General features: G+C 36.4%; 1 protein-coding gene across 2 annotated transcripts in view; it reads left to right on the forward strand.

The window, feature by feature from the left end:
- LOC145462409 (uncharacterized) overlaps positions 1-21,752 on the forward strand; it is a 112,788-nt gene that overhangs the window by 39,156 nt on the left and 51,880 nt on the right. For both annotated transcript variants that reach the window (XM_081445934.1, XM_081445933.1), the window contains 2 exons: positions 17,349-17,396; positions 18,842-18,891. In XM_081445934.1, the coding sequence (XP_081302060.1) occupies positions 17,349-17,396; positions 18,842-18,891 (98 nt within the window). The remainder of the gene's footprint in view (positions 1-17,348; positions 17,397-18,841; positions 18,892-21,752) is intronic.

Genomic DNA, 21,752 nt, shown 5'->3' on the forward strand with positions numbered 1-21,752 from the left:
CTCTATTTTACACCTGAAAACATAAGTTGAGGGAGTTTGTGAGTTGAATGTTCCGCTGCAGTGTTCCATCAATATGCCTCAAGATATAGCTCTGAAAATGTTTGAAAGAAGTGTCTCAAGTGCTTGTTTTTGCAGAATTTCTACTCGTAATGGATAGGAAAATGCTTAGCTAGATATTTCTATAATGTGCATCTGGTTCTGCCTATTGCAGATATTTGCCATCAATAAAAGGCTATTCACAACATTACAAAATATGCACCTTACTGAAGATGAAGCCAAGGAGAGAAATCAAATTGCCCAGTTGAAATGAACATCTGTGCTTTTAGACTGATAGTTCTAGTGGATTTCATTTTCACGTGGCTTTTCTTGTGGTAGAAGTACTAAACTAAAGATGGCCAATTAAAGATGCATAAATTAGTGTTAAATGGCCATTTTTGCAGGGGTCCCCCCCCCTGCAAAAACTTGAAGGGGATAAAATATTTTGACGAACTGTTTTGCCGCAATCATTTACTCACCAAACATAACATTTGTGCCAAGTTTGAGCAAAATTGGTGATTTGGGCTGTATCACCCCCCTGGGTGGATCTAATTATTGTCACTAAGCAAGAATGACTGGTTGTTTGTCCACGTTACAGCTGCAGTCGATCTTTCACTCAAAATCTCTCTCACAGGTATTAACCCAGTTGGACTGATCTATGAGATAAGGCTTTGATGAGCAATCAGTTATATAGTTATTATTATTCAATTGGTGCTTCCTCAGCAGTGCAAATCCTCTTGTCAAGAAGACATTTAACCTGTATTGATTAACATTTTAATTACTTCTTGCTAACTCCTCTCTTGTGACCTTAACCTTATGGTCAGTGTCTGGCATATGCCACCAAATTAAGGAACAATGGCAATTATTTTGATATCTAGTTGACATCCTGTCACAAAATGAATGAGATTAACTTTATCCACTTCTATCCTTCTTGTAATCCTGTATTTAATCCTGGTTTTGCTCTGTGTAATCTTTTAATCCAATTCATTTGTATGTTTGCTGGCATTTGGCAAGAAAGCATGAAAGAAAAACTTTTGATAACCAGCTGAGACACTGTCCCTTTATTCAGAAATTACCTGACCCACTTACATGTATTTGAATCCTTTGTAACAAGGTGAAAAGAACTAAAAGGAATGTTTTTTGCTGGGATAGTTAAGAGCAGCTTCCCCTAAATATCAACTAGACTTGGAATTAGCGCAAAAATTGAATTTCTTCAAACTCACCCAGAATGAAGCCCTACAGGCACTAGTTACAAAAATGATAGGGTGTCCCTAAAACACAGACCTCTAAAACACAGACCACAGACCACAGGCCTCGAAAACGCAGAACTTGAAAACACAGACCAATATAAACATGGGCACGCAAGGTGTGCAAGAGTTATTTTTTTGTGAACTGAAAGTCTGTGAAATAGGGGCATTCATGGAATTGTTTACAGTAATGATGTGGTTAATTTGACAAGTGTTTTTGGTTGCAATATACAGCAAGGAAGAAACTGGGAATTTATGATGTACATACGATGTTACATTGGCAATGGTAGGATAACTAAATAGAAAGCCATAAAATGTTTGACTGAACAAATTACAGTAATCTGACACATCTCCAGATTAATGTAGATACCATCTTATTTTCTAACAAGCAATTTGATTCGTACTTTGATACAGCCCACACTGTGATTGGTGTGACACGCGGACATGCATAACTCCCTCACTCACCGATCACAAGAGGAATTTTTGCTCAAAAATACTCAAGTTAAGAGAACAACACAACGCAACAACACTACTTCACCGAAAATAGAACGAAAGAGAAAAAAACTCTCGGACATGTTGAAAATCTGATTTAATTAAATTGCACTTGGTGCCACGCAGTCTTCAAAGAACATTTGAATGGTTTTCATACTTTTTACCTTTAAAAATATTGGACTGAAAACAATGTCATAAAATGTCCATCAAATAAAAATATTAAACTGCTACTGCAGAGACATAAACACCATCCAGAAGTGAAAGCTTCTTTTCTGTTTAATATCCTGGGAATAATAGCTGATACCTTGTCAGCTCCAATTGAATTTACTCCCATATAAAAAACAAAAGTGTTAAGTTACCATTTTGTAACTAAAGATAGCAAACATCTCGTGGGAACACGTGGTGACAGTTCGTCAGCTCTAATTGAATTTACTCCCTTGTGAAAAAGAAGGGGGTCAAATTACCCTTTGAAACTAAAAAATAAAAATATCTCATTATATCTGCATGCAACAAGAACAAAACAATCGTTACCTGCACTTACTATTGTAAACGTTAGAACTGTTTCAAATCTTAATAGTCTCGTCTTCTCTAAAACATGTCCTAAGAACTAGAAGCGATGATTCATGACCTCTAATTGAATTAACTCCTTGTGAAAAACAAAAGTATCAAGTTACCCTTTGTAATTAAAAATAAAAATATCTCATGCCATTTGCCTACTACTAACTCATGAACTGCTTCAAAACTCAAGACTCATCTTGTTCAATACTAGCCACCATTACACTGAAAATTATGCACTCTAAAACAACCCAATGTACGTATGTAACTGTCACACTCCCCTCCAAACCGGACTAAAAGTCACAAACCGGCAACTTACACATCACTCTTTATTTTTCAATTACCAAAGTCCTTGTGTTTATACATACCTTGTGTTTCTCACTTACCATTTACCTTTACAATAAGAAATTTGATTGGCTGTTTATAGTAGATCCAATCTGATTGGTGTGACATACATACATCTCTCACTCACTCACTCACTCACTCACTCACTCACTCACTCACCCATTGACCTGAAACATACCCGACGCGCCGACTAAGAGGTTTTTTTTACAAAAAAATAACTCAATAAATGAATCATCAAGGACTGCTTTCAAATGTGCACTGCATTGCTACTGTAGTGCTAAGAAAACAGGTAAATTTCAAAAGCATAGTTATAAGATCTAACAGATCTTCTTGTTGTGTATTAATTTGAAGTGGTTTTATTGTTAATGGCAAAGGTGGCAACAGAATAAGAATGCACTATTCCGTGACTTGATATATCAGACGCGACTATCTGAAAATTGAAGGCTTTTGTGCTAAAAGGGCGTATATAGCATTTGGGCCAATTTTTTTTTTTTTTGCAGGATCAAGCTAATTTTTGGCTGACTGACTTGTTTTGACATGAAAAGCGTCGTTGTGTAATTATTGTTTTTGTTAATTTGCACTTTGTTTTCGAGAAATAACGTATGCAAAAAAACTTGAAACTCCTTCCATTTTTCCCCAGATATTTAACTTTATTAAATCCATTTTTAAATCACTGGTTATCCTTGCAATCTGATTGGCTCTCAGTGGTGTGATTTATGCACGAATCGCACTATTTTTTGCTCTAAATCGCATCTTTTTCTCAGCTAATGAGAATGGGACAGTAAAACAAAACAAACAATCAGATTTCAAGATTAGTTTAAAGTAATCAATAAAATTTCAGGAAGATGAAAGGCAAAAAGCCGTTGTGTGGAGAATTTTGAAACTACTGTTGCCAAAACTGTTGTTATTGTTTTTCCAAAAAATTAACAAATTTAATTAATTACAGTTTCTGAATGACAATTATGAGCTCCTTCAGGCTGAAGATCTACTTTAATGGAAGTTTCTAACTTTCAGTGTCCATTTTGACGAATATTTTGGCGATTTTTCATCAACATCTGCTCAAGATCCGTATGATACTGAGTCCAGTAAAACATGAACAAACGAAAACCACACAACAACAAATTCAGAACCATCTCAAGAAGGTAGATGTTTCCAGGTTTCTGGTAATTTCAAATGAAGCAACAAAAGAGCTCAACTCTGTTGCTGTGCATAAACATAGTCAAAATACGCCACACTGCACAAAATAGTGAATGAACGAATGTCTTACGAAGCCGGTGCCAATCCCGCCGCCTTGGAAATATCTTAAAACAAATAGCGCCGCATGACAACTTGACAAGATCCTGAGTATTGAGTCCTACGCCGAGGTCACAAAAAGAAACGGAGATGATGACGAGCTAGACTCCCTTAAAATCATGCCATTGAACGGTATTTACAAGAAAGAAAACATACTATTCACTGGTAGTCTGGGAGCAAATGTAATCCCGTGGGAATTGCATGCTGAAAGCAAGCCACCAGTCTAAAAGTGTTCATTAGGGTCTAGTATACATGAAAAGTTTTGGTGGCAACTCTGCAACTTGCTAGGAAGAGTTTTAAGGAGGGTTGAAAATCAGACGTATATGAGCCAACATGAAAAAGAGGCTGGTACATTGAATTCTTTATTAAATCCATTTTGAAATCACTGGTTATCCTTGCAATCTGATTGGCTTTCAGCAGTGCGATTTATTCACGAATCGCACTATTTTTTGCTCTAAATCGCATCTTTTTCTCAGCCAACGAGAATGGGACAGTAAAACAAAACAACCAATCAGATTTCAAGGTTAGTTTAAAGAAGGCATTAAAAATTCAGGAAAATGAAAGACAAAAAGCCATTATATGGTGAATTTTGTAACAATTATTGCTAAAACTTTATTGTTATTGTTTTTCAAAATTTTTGACGAATTTAATTAATTACAGTTTCTGAATGACGATTATGAGCTCCTTCAGGCTGGAGACCTACTTTACAGGAAGTTTCCAACATTCAGTGTTCATTTTGATGAATATTTTGGCAATTTTTCTTCAGCATCTGCTCAAGATCCGTCCAACAAAACATAAACAAACAAAAACCACACAACAGATTCAGGGCCGTCTCAAGAAGGTAGATGTTTCCTGGTTTCCGGTTGTTTCAAATGAAGCAACACAAGAGCTTAACTCTGTCGCTGTGAATAAACATACGTAGTCAAAATACGCCCCCCTCCACAAAACAGTGAATGACGAACAAACGTCTTCCGAAGCTGGTGCCCTGCCATCTTGAAAATATCTTGAAACAAACGACGTCACAAGAACTTGACAAGGTCTTGAGTATTAAGTTCTACGCCGAGGTCACAAAAAAGAAATGGAGCTGATAACAAGCTGGAATCCCTTAAAGTCATGCAGAGTGCCATTGAACGGTATTTAAAAGAGAAAAACTATCCACTGGGCATCGTGCACCCGAGGGAGTTTCACAACTCAAAAGTAATCCATCGCAGAAATTACACTAGTTGCACCTTTAAATTCCTTCTCCAAAGACAACTAGAAGTCTCAGCCTCATCCACAGAAGAAAAGGAAGGTCTTCCATCATTGATTCAGGGGACGATAATTAAACTTTGATGTATGAAGTAGCCTGTTTTCGCTCTGACTTCAGAGTTGCTTGTTTCTTTGTTACGCTCGAATGAGTTTTCCACTTTGTTCAATTACCATCGGTTAACCACCAAACTTGGCAGATATTTGTAAGTTGATTAATTAGTGGCAACTGCTGATTGTGAAGTGGTCACGTGATTTTCTAGCATGAAAACAAGGCTGGAAGAGAATATTACGTATTACTATTAATATTTAATGTTTGCAAAAGCTTGACAAACTTACCCAAAATGGGCAGAAATACGCAATTTGATCATTTATTGACAGCTGCTGATTATGAGGTGGTCACGTGACCTAGCAAGAAAGTGAGGCTGGACCAGAAATCACATGTAACCTTTTTTAAATGTTCACAATAGCTTGTCAAACTTTCTCAAAATTAATTCCTTGATGATGTGGTTGCGCTGATGATATTCTCTTTTGTCACGTGGTCAATTTTCCTGCACAGAAACGAGGCTCTAAGCAGCCATTCATTTTATGATAAATTTACACTGGTAGCAACCTACATAATTAAAAAAAGACAAAAAAGCAACAGCAACTTAAAAAGAGCAGTAGTAAAAATGAAAATGGCCATGTTTTTCACCTTTCGTTGGTGAAGTGTTTGTCTAAGGACACACCATATCTAATCATCGAATCATGATCATCCTCTTCATCCTCAATATCGCTGTCATCGTCGTCTCATTCGCCTTTTTGATTCTCACATCCATCATTATCATCATCATCGGAACAACTGCAGAGGTCAGTACATAGCAGCCCTGCTTTGCAGCACTGACAGTGATTCATCGAGCATCGTTCCTTTGCACATTTGCACTTCACAGGCTGTAGCCTCGGGAACGAGTGAAAGAGTTGTCATGTCAGGGATCCACTCGTTATTTTCCATTGTCTAACCATACCCTTGTGGTGACAGTAAAACAGGATTAGTTACGCAGTCATTGTTCCAAACCATCAACTGGAAGTGTGCTTGTGGTATGGCTTGGTGCAGAGCTGCCTTAGTTGCTGGTTATCTGTCAGATTCAGCTTATCTCGTCTTAAACAACGACCACCTGAGCTCTTTGACAGTTTTAATTGTGACCTTTGGCTGGTACAGCTGGCAGACGAATTGCTCACTCCCCACAAGGGTTTCTTCGTTGGGTTTTTCATCTTTACCCAGATTGACTAAGGATCTAAGGATCGACTCATTGGCCTCTTCAAATTATTTCCAGCAAGTCAGTTTCCCTTTTCCTGAGAAACTACCCATGTTATCAGCCCCTGTTGAGGCATGGACTGCTGGTAGTACGGCTGTCTTGACTATTTTGGCTGATCCAAGTGCTTCTACAATTGATTGCAACTTGATTGTTCAGCGAGTTGTTGCTGATCCAGTTGTAAAACTTGTATTTGGACACGTCTCTGGATAGCGTCTGATAGATAGCACTAAACTCAACCACAGAAGAAAGGAAGGCCTTCCATAATTGATTCAGGCGACGAGAATTGAACTTTTATACCTGAAATAGACTTCAACACTGACTTCAGAACTGACTTCAGAACTGCTTGTTTCTTTGTCATGCTTGAATGAGTTTTCGTCACACGACATCATTTTGCATACTAAATGAGACGTAAAGGCGTTTCCAGTTCCACTTTTTTTAACAAACCGGCTACTGGAACAATACACCAAAAATCTAAGATTTAAGGCGATAAAATTGTGCGATTTCTAAATGGATCTAATAAAGTGGCAATTGAACCTCATGTCGTGCAATTTTGGTCTGAAATCATACTTGTAATTTCAAATTGAACTTGCGCTGCGCACTCGTTCTATTTTGAAATCACGTGTATGATTTCAGACCAAATTGCACTCCACTCAGTTCAATTACCATTATTAATACCATTTATCTCCAGCAACAAAGAGAAACCACGTCGCCCCTATGTTTTTGAGAAATTAAACAAGAATTTCGTGTCGTATCCTTTACGAGGAAAATAAAACTATCAAGTTACAAACATTGGCGTGAAAAGAAAAATTGTCACGTTTGCTAGTCAACATATTGAATTTAAGTCATTTTATAACAAGAACCAATTTGGCATGGTCTTATTCTGTTGCTAGCAATAATCATAGTTTTTTTTTGGTTTTGATATTCCACAGAACCACTTCAAATTAATATCCATGTCAAAACCCGTTTAACTGAGAAGACATTATGGAAGGAAAACAGCATTACCTAACTTGAGACCAGTAACAACCAGACACATGAAAAACTGTATAAATTTTATAAGAAGCCATGAAATTAGTAATTTTAATGTAACTTTTTTAGTAGTATTAGTACTGAAAAGCCCCCTTGGGGAGTGCTAATGAAATTTGTATATTGTACTTCAAATGAGTATCTCAGTATTGATTCCAAGGAACATTTCAGCGAGAAGACCATATCACTCTGTAAATGGCCAGCTAAATAGCGCTACTTAATTGAAACTTGCATTCACAAACTGAAACATGTTGTGCAAACATAAATGGTTTGGACTGAATTCTTGAACTGCACATAATGTAAATGATATTTATGGGAGCCTGGCGAATACCATCATGGACAAAAGCCCCTTCGCTATCCCAATGGTGCATCTTGCACTAAAAACAATCGTTCCTGTCCTAGAATTCACCAAGTTACCAAGCAGCTAAGACTCATTTTATTCGAAATTTCACATAATGGGAAAGCAAAGCCCCTGGTGCAAAGACTTGGTAACATGTTAGTGTATGCCAAAGACTATGATTCTTTGGCTGATGATTGAATTCTGAACTCTTGAAACCCATCCACAAAGTCCTGGGCTTGACCATAGCAAACAAAGCATGGGAAATGTCAGAATAAGGCCAATACAAGAATACCTGTTTCTGTTTATAGAAAAGCAAAGATGGCCGTTCTAAAAACAGGATGAAATCTCCACACACGATTCACCTTAACAAGCAGCAATTTGATTGGTTGTTTAAAGTAGCTCCAATCTGATTGGTGTGACATACATACATCTCTTACTGATCCATTGATCCATGATAACATACCCCAGACCCGCCAACTAAGAGGTATTTTCTTTTTTACAAAAAAATAACTCAAAAATTATTTTAAATTTGACTTAAAATAAAATGTTTACTCGAAACCATTTAACTGTGAACTCTTGAACAAATAATTAAGCTACAGTAAGAGTTAATTATGTGGATGCGAAGCAGTCTGCGTTAGAAATTGGGTTGCTTTGTTTTCTTTGTTTAGTTATTTATTTATTTTTTCTTCATGGTAGTCACAAATTGTAATGCAACTTGTTATTGGCTACAGGTAATTACATTGTAGCCAGTGGTAGCTCCTGTTGTTTTTTTTTTTAATCTGGATTCAAGGTTCATTTTGTTGCAACATGGAAGGCTTCATGTGGTAATATAAGCTCCGAAATGGCTTCATAAGATACACAAACCCTCAACTTGTCACGAATTGTGAGCAAATTTGATGTGTGACAAGTTGTGAGTTTGATGAACGAGCAGCAAAGCCAAGATATGTTGCTCAAAGTAGACCCGCTCTCTACTATTTAGCAACTACAAAGTTGATCATGCAAGGTTAAAAAATCAAAACATCAGCCAAGTTAGGAGTTTTTGTATTGAACATATCGTTGCCGTCTTTAAGTGGTGATATACGTGATACAGGTTTTTTGTTTCTCGTATTTCGCCATCTTTTGAACATAGCACAACACATTTACTTTTTTGTGTAGTGCATGTTAGGTGGCAGGACTGCACGTGTTCAAAGAAAATGTGAAGGTGTATATTTAGTGAAGAACCATCAAAATAACCTCATGTTTAGTTAATATAAACTTGGATTTCGTTGTTTTGAGCTTAATTTATTTTTGCATTGCTTCGATTTGAAATATTTAAACCTGAAAAAGTGTTTCGAACGCTTGAGGAAGGACTTATTGTTTACCCTGCAACTTAATTCAAATGTATGTTGTTTACACTTCCAGATCAGACAGCATCAAACTAGATCAACCTAGCATTCATTTTTGAGAACGAGCAAAGTCATACATAGCAAGCTGAATGAGAACTGTGTGGCTTGTAGAAAACATGGAGTAACATTTGCAGTAAACTGCTCAGAATAATAGAAAACACATGATATATTGATTTGTGAGCATCCATGTGTTGTAATTCGATTCAGGCGACCCCCAAAAAATCTTCGCACAGAAAAAATGCCCAGGAATTCAATGGCCCAAGGTCCATGATTGATAAGCCGACCTTCTTATATTAGAGGTGGCGGGGGTGGGATAACAACAACCAAGGTTTTCTCTTTCCTTTAGAAAAAAAAAAAATTCACTATTTTAACTTAATTTCATTATCAGGCCTCACTCTTCGCACAGAAACCAACGATGATCACTGCAAAAACCATCCACATTAAGGCCTCTAGGCATATTGTTTCAGAGTATTCACTACACAGTAACGGATTGCGGTCGCTTTGACAATGGGTAATTTTGCCAACGTAGTTTCGCCAACACTAACTCACGCTTAGGCTTAGACCAAAGTGTAGTAAAAGTTAAGTTGGAATTTTGTAGACATTATTGCAATATACTTTAGTTGTCATGTGGAGGTTTAAATGACTACAAGACGTTAGCACAGTGCAATTGGCCCTTCGTTAAACAACCAGTTACCAGCGTAGTAACATTTTGTTTTGTTGGTTTATTAAGAACAAGAAATTGAAAACCCATAAAACCCAAATAATTTGTTTGTTTAAGGGGACAATGCTAATTTTTAGTCATGGCTTTTGTTATTTAGTAGCTATTGGTTCAACTATCCAGCTACAAATATCGTTAAGATCACAGTTGCCAGGATTTGAGTTAATGTCTTGCCGTTACTTGGCCCTCTCGATGTTGTGTGTTCTTGTACAGAAAAGTACAAGGTGTTCCAAAGAACCCTGCTGTAAAAACTACATAAATTAAGATTAATATTTGTTGGTTGTTTCATTTTGTTCAGAAAATGAGTACTGAGAAAAATAAATGAAAAAGGAAAAGGCGAAAACGAGATTCATGTTTCAATCCCACAATCCCCTTGCGGTAGAACTAATTAAACACAATGATAAAAGAACAAGGCTTCTCAATTAGTACACAATGTTTTTGAGTTGTGTGTTTGAGGTCTGCTTGCTGTGGTCTGCATTTTCGAGGTCTGTGTTTTTGAGAAACCCAAAATATTGTTTTAAGTAATGTGCAATAAATCAATAACTAGTTTTTATGTAATTTTTTTCTTTTGGATGCCCCACATTGGCCAAAATCAATCGCAAATGAGCGGCATATTCAGAGACTCGTAAACTGAAAAGTAAAAATCGTTATTACAAGCTGATTGCATGTTGCATAATTTGTACTTCCCTTTTGTATATTTAGAGTTAAATAGATTGCGATTTGCTTAGAAATAAAATATTTCTTGAATTTTGTAAGTTAATGACCCAAGACAGCTAAACGAGAGGTCTACATTTAGTGTACAGTAAAAAGGCATTCTTGTACACAGCTTTTCCCAAAAAAACGAGTTTTGTCTGAATAAGGATTGTTTCTTCTTCAAATTAGTGAAATAAAATTTTGGATAAATGAAATTGTGAGTGCTGAGATAACAAACTAAATGCAACACTACTGTACTTCCTGAAAATGCGACCTTTGACCCAAGCGTAACAAAACCAATTACTGCAAGAAAAGTATGCACTTCATTATTTTGAAATATTTTCTAGTGATATCTCTCTGAAACCATTAATTATTGCAAGAAACTGTGTTGAGATATGAAATCCTACAGGGTCAAAGAAAGACCTAAAAGTCACACTTTGTCACAATAACTTTGTTTGCTGAGAATTGAAGTCAATGATGGTTAACAGATTCCACTGAAATCTGCGAACTTGAAGTATGTTAGCCGATACCTACCTGAATATTTATATTTATAGCAGAGTAGTCATCTTGGATTAACCTTCAAAAGAAGCTGGATCTAGATTTGGAAACCTCTAAAAGACAAATGTTCAACATTCCACCTGCCCATTGCTATAAATTACATGCACATGCTGACCGCCTGTTTCTCATAAAACCAACTGAACTCCACTGACAGTTTCCATTGGCAACCCCAAAATAAACAGTACCCAGTAATGTAAAGTTAAATCGACTCTCTTCAGGAACAGTTAGAAGTTAGGGTCAAGTTCCATTACCTTTTAAGAGTGCTTGATTTTATTTGTTTGCGTTGACTTTGTTCACTTATTCAGTCATGTTCAAATTGGTCACACCAAAATGCAGACCACGTAGGAATTGAAGATCTAAAAACGAAGGCAAATGACACAGAGTCTCAGCAACGAAAGATCAACGCTGATCAACCGTGAATAAATCAAGAACTCAAGGAATTACAAAGACAACATATCAAACTGGAATGCTATAGTTGCAGAGGCAACTTAAAATTCTTTGGAGTGAAGGAGCAAGAATGTGAATCTAACAATGATACCGAGACAGTTTTACAGGAATTTTTGCGCAGAACGCTAAAAATTCCACTCAACAACGTAAAGGAAATAACACTTTGATAGAGTTCATAGGATTTCTTCGCATACACGTGATGACCGAAACTCCAGACCCCATCCAATTATAGTCAAACTCTCCGCTTATCAAGACAAAATCGTTCATCAAAAACCTTCCCAAAGGCACCAACATTGGAATACCCGATGACTCTCCAAAAGAAGTGGATGAGATAAGAAGGAAGTTACACCCTGTTCTCAAGGCAGCCAAATGCAAAAAGAAAGAAGCGTACTTTAAGGTAGAAAAGCTTTAATTTAATCAACGGCTCACTCTACCGAGGACTGGAAACAGCTCTTTTCCCTCTGCATGGATGTTTAATAAACATTTAGTTTTAATTATGTTTAATTGACTCTCTTGCTCTGCTGTACAGCTCAACCATAGACCATTTTCATAAATGGCTGCCAATTATAAATTCTTTTGTAAGTATTAAAATTAGCCTGACTAACCTTGTTTTTGAGTTGATAATTCAAAAGAATTTTTACTCCCAAACGAGTTTAGTGAGGCTAATTACTTCTAATAATTTAAATGAAAACAAAATAATTTTAAATTGGCAGCCATTTATGAAAAGGGTCTATTGCTTAATTATTGCTGCCGCTAGTACGCCTATTTTGACCCAGTCAGTAAACGCCACACAAAAGCATAGGTAAGTCTGAAGTAGTGAGTAGCTTGTGTTGTGTGTGTTGTTGTATTTCTGTTGTAAGTATGTTCAAATTTATTTAACTATCTAACTTTAACTCAGTCAACAAAAGAAAATTAATACTAAGTTATGATATCCCGCTGCACAGTGAGTTCAGTATAAACAAGTGCTATTATTTTTTTCTGGAATATGGTGACTTCCTTCTGTAGAGAATCTAAATTTATGAAATTATATCTCTTAATGTAACAGGGTTAAATGGTTCTAGAAAGCAAAGACAGGTGTTCACTGGCTACATCAGCAAAAATCGGACATAATTTTTTTACAGGAAACTTATTCCTTGCTCCATACTATCGGAAGATGGGAGATGGACTGGGGAGGCAAAATCGTATCTAGCCATGGATCGTCTCATAGCAGAGGAGTTATGATTCTTTTTAAACCACGGCTTGACGTGAACAATGAAAAAATTACCTCAGATGATCACAGGAGAAATATTTTAGTAGAGATTGTTATTGATAATACAAAAGTTGTACTGGTAAATGTTAATACACCAAACAATCCAAACCAGCAAGTTGTATTCCTAAAGGGGCTTTCAAATAATCTCCTCAGCAAATATGGTAATGAAAATCTTGGGTTAGGGGGCAATATTAATTGCATAATTGGCACTTTAGACAAAAGAGGTGGCAAACCAGTTGACATTAGAAAAGCATCTACTATTGAACTCAAGGCTTTGATTAAAATACATAATCTGCTTGATACATGGCGCTACAAAAACCCAGACTCATTTGGCCCTATGTGGGTGAACCCCTGAATTAAAATACAATGTAGAGTAGATCACCTCTTCGTTTCAAATCAACCGAGTAATTTGTGAGAGCAAAATAATTCCAAATATGTATTCTGACCACTCTGCAGTCGTACTCTCTATATCTTTCTCCAAACACAAACCCCCTCGTGGGTCAGGCTTCTGGAAATTTAACAAGTCATTGTTGTTGGACATGAAATATGTAGAATTATTGAATTTCTTATTTCCAGAGTTTGCCAAAAAGCATCAGGGAACTGAGGACAAGGGTTTGTTCTGGGGAATGATTAAAATGGAAAATATCAGAGAATTTACAATAGAATTTTTCAAAGAAAAGGCAAAAAGCAAGCGTGATGAGGAGTATACCCTTTTGTCAGAGATGATCAAACTGCGGTGCAAGCTCCAGACAGTGTACAGCGATTCCCTAAGGAGTGAATTAGAAAAAATAAAAACCAAGCTTTCAAAAATAGCAAGCGTCAAGACACGTGGCACAATTATACATAACAGAGCACGCTGGTATGAATGTGGCAAGAAAAACAGCAAGTGTAATTTCTACAATTTATAAAAAACAAACAAGAGGATTAAACATATAATGTCCTTAAAAGTCAATGAGATGATGATCATGCAAAATAAAGCGACCTGAAAGAGATTCTTGAAGAGGAAGAGCGGTTTTTTAAACAGATATATACATCAAAAAAGCATGAATCTGGATTGCTTGGAGTTTATTGAATTCTTTAATACAGAAAATGTATTATCAAAAGAAACTGCAAAAATTTGCGAAGGTATTATGTCTATAGCTGTGGGAGGCGCGGTGGCCTCATGGTTAGTGCACTCGTCTCCGGATCGAGCAGTCCGGGTTCGAGCCCTGGCCGGGGACATTGTGTTGTGTTCTTGAGCAAGACACTACTCTCACAGTGCCTCTCTCCACCCAGGTGTATAAATGGGTACCAGCGAACTTAATGCTGGGAGTAACCCTGCGATGGACTAGCATCCCATCCAGGGAGGAGTAGAAATACTCCTAGTCGCTTCATGCTACAGAAACCAGGATAAGCTCCGGCCTGATGGACCACTTGGCTCGCATGCAGACTTAAGTTATGTCTATAGCTGGTTTTCACATGACATCACTAAAATTCAAACTACAAAACTATTGATGTTCCTGAGATTTTACTTTAATGATGTAGAAGAGCAGCTGAAAGCTAATATTCAAACAAATTTTTGCTCTGAATGGGCTCTTGGTTTTGTGATTCACTGCGCTTGAATTTCTAAGCTTTTGCGTAACGTGGTATTTACATGACGGCCTAGAGAGCTCTCATGATGGTTAAAAAAGTGACTTATTTCTGGCAATTTGGCTATCTGAACAGTTCATGTCTTAGAAAAAGTATTATTTTAATGTTCTAGAGTTCCTTGAGGGATAAATTTACGTTTTTGTAGCAAAACTCCGTGACAGATGTTTCTTTTGGTTTCCGGCTGCCATGTTGGTGCCCCTACGGATGGGCACCAGCATGGCATCTCCATACAAATCTCTATAAATTTGGTAAAAAAATTTCTCCACATATCTTGCATAAGAAAAATTGCTGTGACCAGAATCTTGGCGAAAGTCTTTGCATATTTACCTTCTTTCATTTCCCAGATTCTGGACTTAATCCTTTGAACGGTTTTGATTTTCATTTTGATCTATTTTGAATAGCATGACACTGAAAACCAGCAATCGACAAATGTAAACAAGCGCTTATGACAATGGAAAGCAATAAAACACCAGTTACAGATGGCCTCACTTCAGAGTTCTATTGCTATTTTTGGAATGCTGTCAGCAAATTCATGGTGGAAAGTTTTAATTATGCATTTCAACACGGATCACTGGCCTAATAATAAATCAGGCAAAATCAGAAATGCTATGGTTTGGCTCCAAGAGCCATAGGAAAGACGCTATTTGCAATCTCCAAATTAGCAATCATCCTGTTTACGCGCTTGAGGTGCATTTTGCTTACAATATTGAATTGTGTCATAAGTAACATTTCTTTCAAAAATAATTACGATCCCTAAAGAAAACCTTAAGTGTCTGGTCCCGAAGAGACTTGTCTATATACGGTAGAATAAATATTGTTAAAACATTAGCCCTCTCCAAACTTGTATTCATCTCCAGCATTATGGAGACTCCAAGAAACTTTGCAACAGAGGTCAGTAAAATAGTGTGTGATTTTATCAGGAAGCAAAACCCACCATGAAAATAAAAAAAAAGACAACCCTCATCAAGAAGAAATCAGATGGCGGTCTCGGCATGAAAGATTTTGTTCTTTTCGATAAGGCCTTGAAACTAACTTGGGTAAAACAGCTGTGCTCTGGCTGACTCATACACACCGTGGAAGTATAAAATTTCAAAATTGTCTCTCTCTACTGTTGGCGGCACTGAGCTCTTTCAATGTAATTATGACTACAACTTTCTTGATCTCAGTGGCCATCTTCCAGAATTTTACAAATTATTTATTCATCATTGGCAAGAAATCGTGTCTACGACACCTCATAGCAAGACCAAGATACTGTCTCAGACAATCTGGAACAACAAATTCATTATGATTGACAAGAAAATGTTATATCTGCCTCATTGGCACCGAGCAGGAATAAAGGAAATTTCAGACCTTTTTGATGAGCATGAAAATTGCTTCCTGCCTTTCCTTTCCTTGCACAATAAATACATGCTAAATTGCAACTTTTTACAATATCATGGTCTTACATCCGCGATCCCTTAAAGTTGGAAGAAGCTCCTTCACATTAATTCTAGCGACTCTACTACACCCCCGCTGCCGATCTGTGCTGTAACATGCAAGATGTTATATGACAAACTGTTAACCCTTGAAAATCTTCCTCCTCCCACTTCAGAAAAAAAACTCTTATCATACACTATTGCAAAAGACAATCTAAAGAAAGTTTATCTTCTGTCGTTCAAAGCCACAAAAGAAGTGAAATTGGCAATTTTCCAGCACAAAAATTTTTAACAACTTTTTAGCCACGAACAGTACATATTATACAAAATGAAAAAGGTTGCCTCCCCATCCTGCCTTTTCTGCCCCTCTGATAGTCAAAACATATGTCACTTGTTTATTACCTGCCCTTAAGCATCTTCTTTTTGGGGTAAGTTCCAAAGTTGGTATTTTACCATAAGTAATGCGGGTTTACTTCTGTCTGAGCCAGAGGTATTATTTGGAATTACTCATCCCTGTACTCACCGTTTGACCCTCAACCACCTCATAATGCTAGGCAAATATTTTCTATATATCAACACACTAATAATACCATGTTATTGTGCCAAAATGTGACTTTTACATGTAGCTCCTTCTTTGACCCTTTTACATGTAGCTCTTTCTTTGACCCTGTAAGATTTCATATCTTAGAAAAGTTTCTTGCAATAATGGTTTCGGAGAGATAATCTTTCAAAATAACAAAGCGTTTGCTTTCCTTGCAGTAATCAATTTCATTACGCTTGGGTCAAAGGTCTATTTTTTAAGGAAGTAGTGCTGCATTTAGTTCGCTATCTCAGGGCTCGCGCTTTTATTTACCCAAAAAATTTTTTTCAGTTATTTGAACAAGAAACAATACTCTTTCAGACCAAACTAGTTGTTTTGGGAAAAGCTGTGTTCCAGAATGCTTTTAAGCATTTGTAAATGGGTAAAATGTAGACCTCTTTTAGCTATCTTGGGTCATTAGCTTTCAAAATTCTTGAAATATTTTATTTCTAATATAATTGTGATCTATTTGGCTCTAAATATAAACAAAGGAAATACAAATTTGGCATGCAAACAGTTTGAAATAACAATTTTTACTTTTCAGTTTATGTGCCTCTGAGTATGCCACTCATTTTTGATTGTTTTTGGCTGATTTGGGACATCAAAAAGAAAAAATTGTGTACAAAAATAATTAAGGATTCACCAAACTTAAACAATATTTTTGTCACTAGTGCCTGTTAAGTACGGTACTTCATTTTGGGCGAGTTTTAAGAAATTCAATTTTTTTTGCTATTCTCAAGTCTAGTTGATATTTAGACGAAGCTGCTGTTAATTATTTTAATTTTGTATTCTTCTGTTAATAGGTATTTGAAAAAAATGTCACAAAATCTATGTGTTACAACTATGATGATGTAAGTATGAAACATTGCTAGCTGATTTATAATAGTAATAATAATAATAATAATAATACTGTGTTGTGTATTTTGCTAGCTCACCAATAAATGTGCCAGGTATTTGATATTGGGTTGTTCCAAAAAAAAAATCCACTTCCCCTGGCCCCCACCCCCTGATAAATGCAAAAAGATTTTTTTGGGTTGAACACCTCTTCTGCCTGGATTTCCAAAGCCTTTGACCCTCCCCTCCTCCCAAGAGAATTTCCAGAAAGCCTTCTGTCGGGGAGGTGTGGGTTTTTTCTGGAATAATCCCCTAGCATAAACTATTGATCAGCAGCTATAGATCAGGTAAATATACAATATGATTGGCTACAAAGATCGATAAATGGCAGCAGAAGCTGGTTGATCTTTGAAAATTGAAAATGGCTTCAGCTTCTTGTCTTTGTGAAGTCTCACAAACATAATTTTGTTTGTTCGTTTGTTTGATAGATTGGCGAGTGAATTATGCTACAACAATATTACACATCTCGCTTTTAGTTTCTTTCAACTTTGATAGTTGTCTTAGTTTGGCGCAACCCATTCCCCACCCGTGCTAGCTATTAAGCTTTCTGGCTAATAATAATTATTATAGACACCTTATTCACTTAACAAATTATTGTTGAATAAACGAGGTGATACTTTTAGTGTTAGTAAAAGCTAGAGTCACTCATTTGCCAATGGCTATGTACATCCAATGTACTAAAGAGTGGATTTCAGTAGATAATATTATTGGCTTCTTACATGGCTGAATAAAATAGACTTGTTTAGTAAGCCAAACATTGCCACAATCTACAACACACACTGACAGTTTTGATGTCTTTTAATTTAAACTATTATCATTTGATGCAGTTTTTTCTTACTTTTCATTGGCCGAGAGCCCACCACATGACCTGCAAATAACTGGCTACAAATAATGGTCTGCTCATTTGTAGTTCTGTGTAAATGTGCTTTGCTGCATATGATATATGATATTTTGCTCATGCGTAATTGTAACCAAGCTCTTGTGTGGAAGATGGTAGATTGCTTTCCTGAGCTGTCAGAGAGTGATGTAAATTTGAAAACAAACCTGGTGATTGAATGATAAAATGATTATCGAACTTAGTTATTGCAAAATATTGTGATTTGTCAGTGTCCTGCAGATCAGTTATTTGCCTCAGCCTTTGGCTTTGGCAAATAATTGATCTGCTCGCCACTTACAAATCACAATAAATTATTTTGCTCAACCTCGTCCAATAATTGTTAATTGTTCAGCAAGGTTGACAGATCAGAGCATCTCAACAGTCTCTCAGTTTTGAGATTCTTTGAAGTAATATTTTGCAAGCAAGATATAGTGGGAGCTGAGATAGAAAAGCAATTTGAACTCATTTTGGCAACTTATTGTTTCTTTAAAGAAATTATCAGAAACTGAAATGTTTTTGTTTCAGCCATTCATCTGTGTACGTGACCCAATGCATTGTCAATGGGAAGATAAAAGGTAAACTTTATATATTATTTGGATGGTTTGTGTGTGTTATTGTTTGTCAAATTTGTTCATCAGGACATGAATATATTCATACTGTGTGTTACTGAATGAATGCATAATTAGGTCCACATTGGGAAAGGACTGGCTGGTTCCTTTTTGCAAATTTCTGGACCAAGCTTGAAATATTGTAGTCTGTAAACTTGCAAATAGAAAAGGAATGAGAAAAGTATTCCTCAATAGCAACTGAACCCGGTAGTTCAAGAAATTATTTATCATTAATAAAACTATAGCTCTTTTACAGGAAAAACTTTTCAGAAAAAGAATTTCAATCATACTTAGTGACTGACTGTTTTCTGATAAGTAAATAAAGATGGTAAATGAACTTGCTCTCCATGAGTTCTTGTAGCTCAGTGGATAGAGCATCTGTCTGGTGTTTGGGAGGTCATGGGTTCAATTGCTGTTGGGTACTCAGATTTCTTTTTGTTTGTTCCACACTCGTGTGATATTAATCAATTCACCTTTCACATAACTGTTTTCTTTTGAACAGTGGTTTGAAAGAGAATTCACCAAAATGAATTCATGAGCAGTCCATCTTTGGAGTTCATATTGCACACTGATGCTCAGGGAACTAACTAGAATTCTCCCTTGTAACAATAGTTGGTTTCTGTATTTTAGCAAATTGGCTTAGGAAGCTCTTTAAACCAAAAAGGTGGCGGTGATACTAAATTAAGATTGTTGTGGTATTTTAAATCTGTCTTAAGTTTGTACTCTCCAAATTCAACAACAACAGTTTATTTATTTCTACTACTGTAAACAACTAAAAGAGTTTACAAGATTATAATTATAAATATATAAATAAACAGTACAGTACATACAGTAGTGGGACACCCAAAATAACTAAAAAGCTAAACTAGTTGGGTGACCGTAATTATAATTATTAAAAATGTAAGAGTCAGGAAAGAGGCACAACAAATACATTGGTACACATAAGTATCACAAACTTGGTACAAGATTAGATATACAAAACAAAACAAAATAAGTAGATATAAACTATCAAAATATCAGTAAAGATTAATAGAGACTAATGAAATGCAAAGTTAGTTCTTTTTTAAATTGATTAGAAGTACAACACTTGAATCTTCCATCAAGTTCATTCCATAATTTAGGTCCATTAAATCAAAGTGGAAATTAGCAGACATGGCAATAACAAATGGTATGATAATTAGTCACATTTTCTCATTAGTTGATCAAAGTTCGCAGTGTTTCAACCTTCCTATTGCAGTGAAACACCTTGATTTTTAAAAAGGTGATGGAAAACTATGATCACCCATCATCTTTTGCATGTACTCTTTTCTGGGACAACTTTTCTTGTAGCAGCTATTTATACAGAACTATCATTATAGCCTGTGAGTGGGCTCTTCACAGGGAAAGAAAGTAGGAAAGGAAAAAGGGAAATAGAGCCTGCCTGCATCACTTAGAATGCTGAATGATGCCCCCAAGAAACCCCACTGAGTGAGTTGTCAAAAATCAGTCAATCAGTGTACATGATCTGTACCATGCTAGAGGATACTAGGAAAAGCAGCTTCCTGGACTTAAGAAAACAAAAATGCTAATGTACAGTATTACTTCGAAGTTGAATTCAATTTTTAGAACAATTGGTAAAGCCACAGCCGATAAAATAACTGCAAAACTTGTTGGCAAAATCTCAAGCTTTCACTTTAGCGTGAAGAATTAATTTGAACATGCAGTCATGCAGCGAAGCACGTCTGCAAAATTTTGAACACTTTTATGCTTTTAGATAAGTTTTTTTGCCTCATCTTGAATGAAAATTTATTGTTATGGAACTTCCTGTCAGGTTTCTTTCATTTGGTTGCCTTTATTAGCAAATTTCAGGTTTTAAAAGTGAACAGTATTTTTGCATGCTGGATTTCTGCTAGCCTGTGTTGCAGACAATCTAAACTGCTGGTATAGTCCGTCTGAGCAACGGCCCCCAAAAGCTTGTAGTTTGTGCATCCATTTTTGATTGGCTCGTTTCTTACACACTTTCTGATTGGATAATTCTTGCAAAAGCCATCACGCCACTATTACGTAATGCTAAAAATAATTTGTGTGGGTTTCCCAAGTACTTTTGTCGATTTGTACTTTATTAAACGTCAAATCTACTTCGAGTTGGAAATAACATGTCTGCAATTACAGAACAAAGTTGGCAAAAAGCATTCAAAGCCGTGAGAGAGCAGTGTGAAGTCGATTATCTTCTACCTGAACGGGAAAACTCGCTTTGCGAATTTCTTGGAGGTCAAAATATTTTTGATTAAATTTAAATTTGCCGACGGGCTATGGTAAATCTTTGATTTTCCAGTGCCTTCCGATTGCTGCGGATGCTCTGTTCGAAAAGCCTTGTGGTTCCAGTGTTCTTGTTGTAATATTGCCATTGCGATTGCTTATGGAAGACCAGATTCGACATCTAAACAACACGGGAGTGCCAGTGATCACGATTACTGACAAAGAGGACGTCGAAATAATCCAGCAGGTTATGAACGGCAATTATGTGCTTGTTTATGGCTCTCCAAAGTGCTTGCTCTCAACTGAATCTTGGAGAAGTATTTTTGATTGTCAAAGTTTCAAGGAGATGTTGATCGGAGTCGCTATTGATGAGGCCCACTGTATTGCACAATGGTATGTAAGCTTTTCCAATATAAGCTTAATGCTGTCATTTAATCAAGGTTGAGTTCGTTTGGACCATCCTGCTATAGAAATAAGCTTACATTATTTCAGTGGGTAATTTGTTTACTTATTAGTAACCTTATAATGCAAAAATTTCCAAATTTTGGGAGGATTGGGACGAGCTAAATTCAGCTCGCTTTGTTTACATT

This window comes from Orbicella franksi, chromosome 12, assembly GCF_964199315.1.
Source record: "Orbicella franksi chromosome 12, jaOrbFran1.1, whole genome shotgun sequence".
NCBI classification, from domain to species: Eukaryota; Metazoa; Cnidaria; class Anthozoa; order Scleractinia; family Merulinidae; genus Orbicella; species Orbicella franksi.